This window comes from Teleopsis dalmanni, unplaced genomic scaffold (assembly GCF_002237135.1).
Source record: "Teleopsis dalmanni isolate 2A unplaced genomic scaffold, ASM223713v2 unscaffolded_contig_5202, whole genome shotgun sequence".
In the NCBI taxonomy this organism is placed as follows: Eukaryota; Metazoa; Arthropoda; class Insecta; order Diptera; family Diopsidae; genus Teleopsis; species Teleopsis dalmanni.
In genome coordinates, this window is record NW_024036584.1 from 1 (window position 1) to 1999 (window position 1999).

At 29.6% G+C, this 1999-nt stretch overlaps 1 protein-coding gene and 1 long non-coding RNA gene across 2 annotated transcripts; one reads left to right on the top strand and one right to left on the bottom strand.

Moving 5' to 3' along the window:
• The first annotated feature begins 71 nt into the window (after positions 1–71).
• On the top strand, positions 72–1027 carry LOC119665428. The gene is made up of 2 exons (XM_038074656.1): positions 72–523; positions 696–1027. Exons 1-2 carry the CDS (start codon positions 149–151, stop codon positions 1011–1013), a joined length of 693 nt encoding a protein of 230 aa, XP_037930584.1. The 5' UTR covers positions 72–148; the 3' UTR covers positions 1014–1027.
• On the bottom strand, positions 818–1093 carry LOC119665429. Its single transcript, XR_005251395.1, has 2 exons — positions 1001–1093; positions 818–915 (listed from the first exon to the last, which is right to left on the bottom strand). It is a non-coding gene; the product is annotated as an uncharacterized LOC119665429 (long non-coding RNA).
• Positions 1094–1999: the final 906 nt, after the last annotated feature.

Below are 1999 nucleotides of genomic sequence, written 5' to 3' on the forward strand. Positions count from 1 at the left end.
AATAATATCATTTCACAGTATTTCGTATAAAACTTAAAGAAATTAAGCTTTAATAGGTAGTATTATTTTGCGACTGAGTGAAGTCAGACGAATAAACGAAAATTAAAAAAATAATTCGAAAAGTTTTGAAGGAATTTAAAATCACAAAATGTACGCTCTAAAAGTGATATGTTTAGTTTTGTGCTTAAGTTTTGCGACTGCAAAAATACATCGCATTCACAACTCCGAACTTAGTCTACTTAATGTTATGTTCAATTCACGTAGTGCACTAGAAAATAGTCCACAAAGATCTATGGCATGTTTTGATTACTATCTACCCAAATTGAATGCTATCGCATCAGAGTACGAAAGAAGTTTTGGAATATGCGAGGATAATGCAGATGCAGCTAGGGTTGATGTTGAAGAAGCTAAGGACCCTGCCCGTAATAAATTACAAGAAGACGTTGATGGTACCTGTAATCAGTTTAGCACTTGTACTGATGAATCATCAGCTATTCCATCATTGGAATGTTTCAAAAACAAAGTAAGTATATAATTTTCATATCCTTACAATGGCATGAGTATGATAAATGCTATTAAAATACAAATATTGATTCATGTGAGAAACTTGGAGTTGATATGAATAATTCTATATGTAGAATTTTTTTTGATAAGACCAAATCTAATAAAATTTCATTTAATTTTTTTTCAATTAGGCTTCTAATAGTGCAAAATCCATGTTAAAAGTTTCAGATGATGCTTCGGATATTTTGATAGAACTTCGTGAGGAATACGTAATTATTGATAACGCAGAACAACGCTGCAAAACTGAAGCAGAACGTATTTACGTTCAGGACAGCAGTCAAGCTTCTGCAGACATGCAGGATTGTTTAAATGGCAACTCTTCAGTTCCACCAGCAGATACCACAACAATCCCTACAACAACTGAAGATGATACCACAACAACTGAAGATGATACCACAACAACAGAAGATGATACCACAACAACTGAAGATGATACCTACAACAACTGAAGATGATACCACAACAACTGAAGATGATACCACAACAACAGAAGATGATACCACAACAACTGAAGATGATACCTCAATAACTGAAAGTGGTGAAGACGACGAATCTGATGAAATGCCGGAAGAAGATGTTGATATGTTACAGAAATTAATTAAAAAACAAATTCTTAAAATTAAATACTAAACAAACGTTTTAAGTAAAAAATGTTTGAGAAATAAAAGCTTATTTATTGCAAAGTAAGAAAGTAATATAAAATAATTATTTATTAAAAAAATGACAGATTTTTTGAATTTCTTGTATTAAAAAAAACGATAGAATAACAAGTAAAATATATATATATATATAGGAGTAAAGTCGAAATTAATCGAAGGACTATACTAATACATAAGTATTATTAAGTCGTCAAGACATTTTAATAAGACACACCTTCTTTTCAAAAATGCTACTCTAATTTTTTGAAAAAACAACGCCATTCTTCTATTCCCGAAGTAAAATTTGTAGCTGGGCCACAGAAGTAATGGCAATATCTGATATAAGCTAAAAAGTCTAAACTTAATCTAATCTGTTAACTTTTATTTCCTGTTATAATCCGAGAATTGCAGTTGCATTAGAAACTTTTATAGATTTGTTATTTTAGTGGAACTATTAGTGTTAATCGTTTTTTTTTATTACAATCGTCATTTTATGCAATTATTTAGTTTTATCAATACTATTATCTTGTACCAATATAGTAGTGCCTAAAAAATAAAACGAATTTATTAATTGCATCCTTTAAAAACAATAACTCTTGAACTATATACGCAGTAATAGTTATTTATGGTATGAGCAATAATATTAATTGTATATGCAAAAATTAGTTGCTTTAAGGTGTGAAACTAAATAGTATATAGTATAGTATAGTATTGAGTATAGAACTACAATTTTTGAGTCGCATTTACACTTTAGTTTTTCGCAGCGACTTGTTGATCTACTTTGATAATGAATTTTA

Bases quoted from the DNA above. Each gene is read 5' to 3' on its own strand.
- LOC119665428 (XM_038074656.1), top strand. From the start codon at position 149: ATGTACGCTCTAAAAGTGATATGTTTAGTTTTGTGCTTAAGTTTTGCG. The intron at 524-695 runs GTAAGTATATAA...TTTTTCAATTAG, and splicing joins TGGAATGTTTCAAAAACAAA to GCTTCTAATAGTGCAAAATC.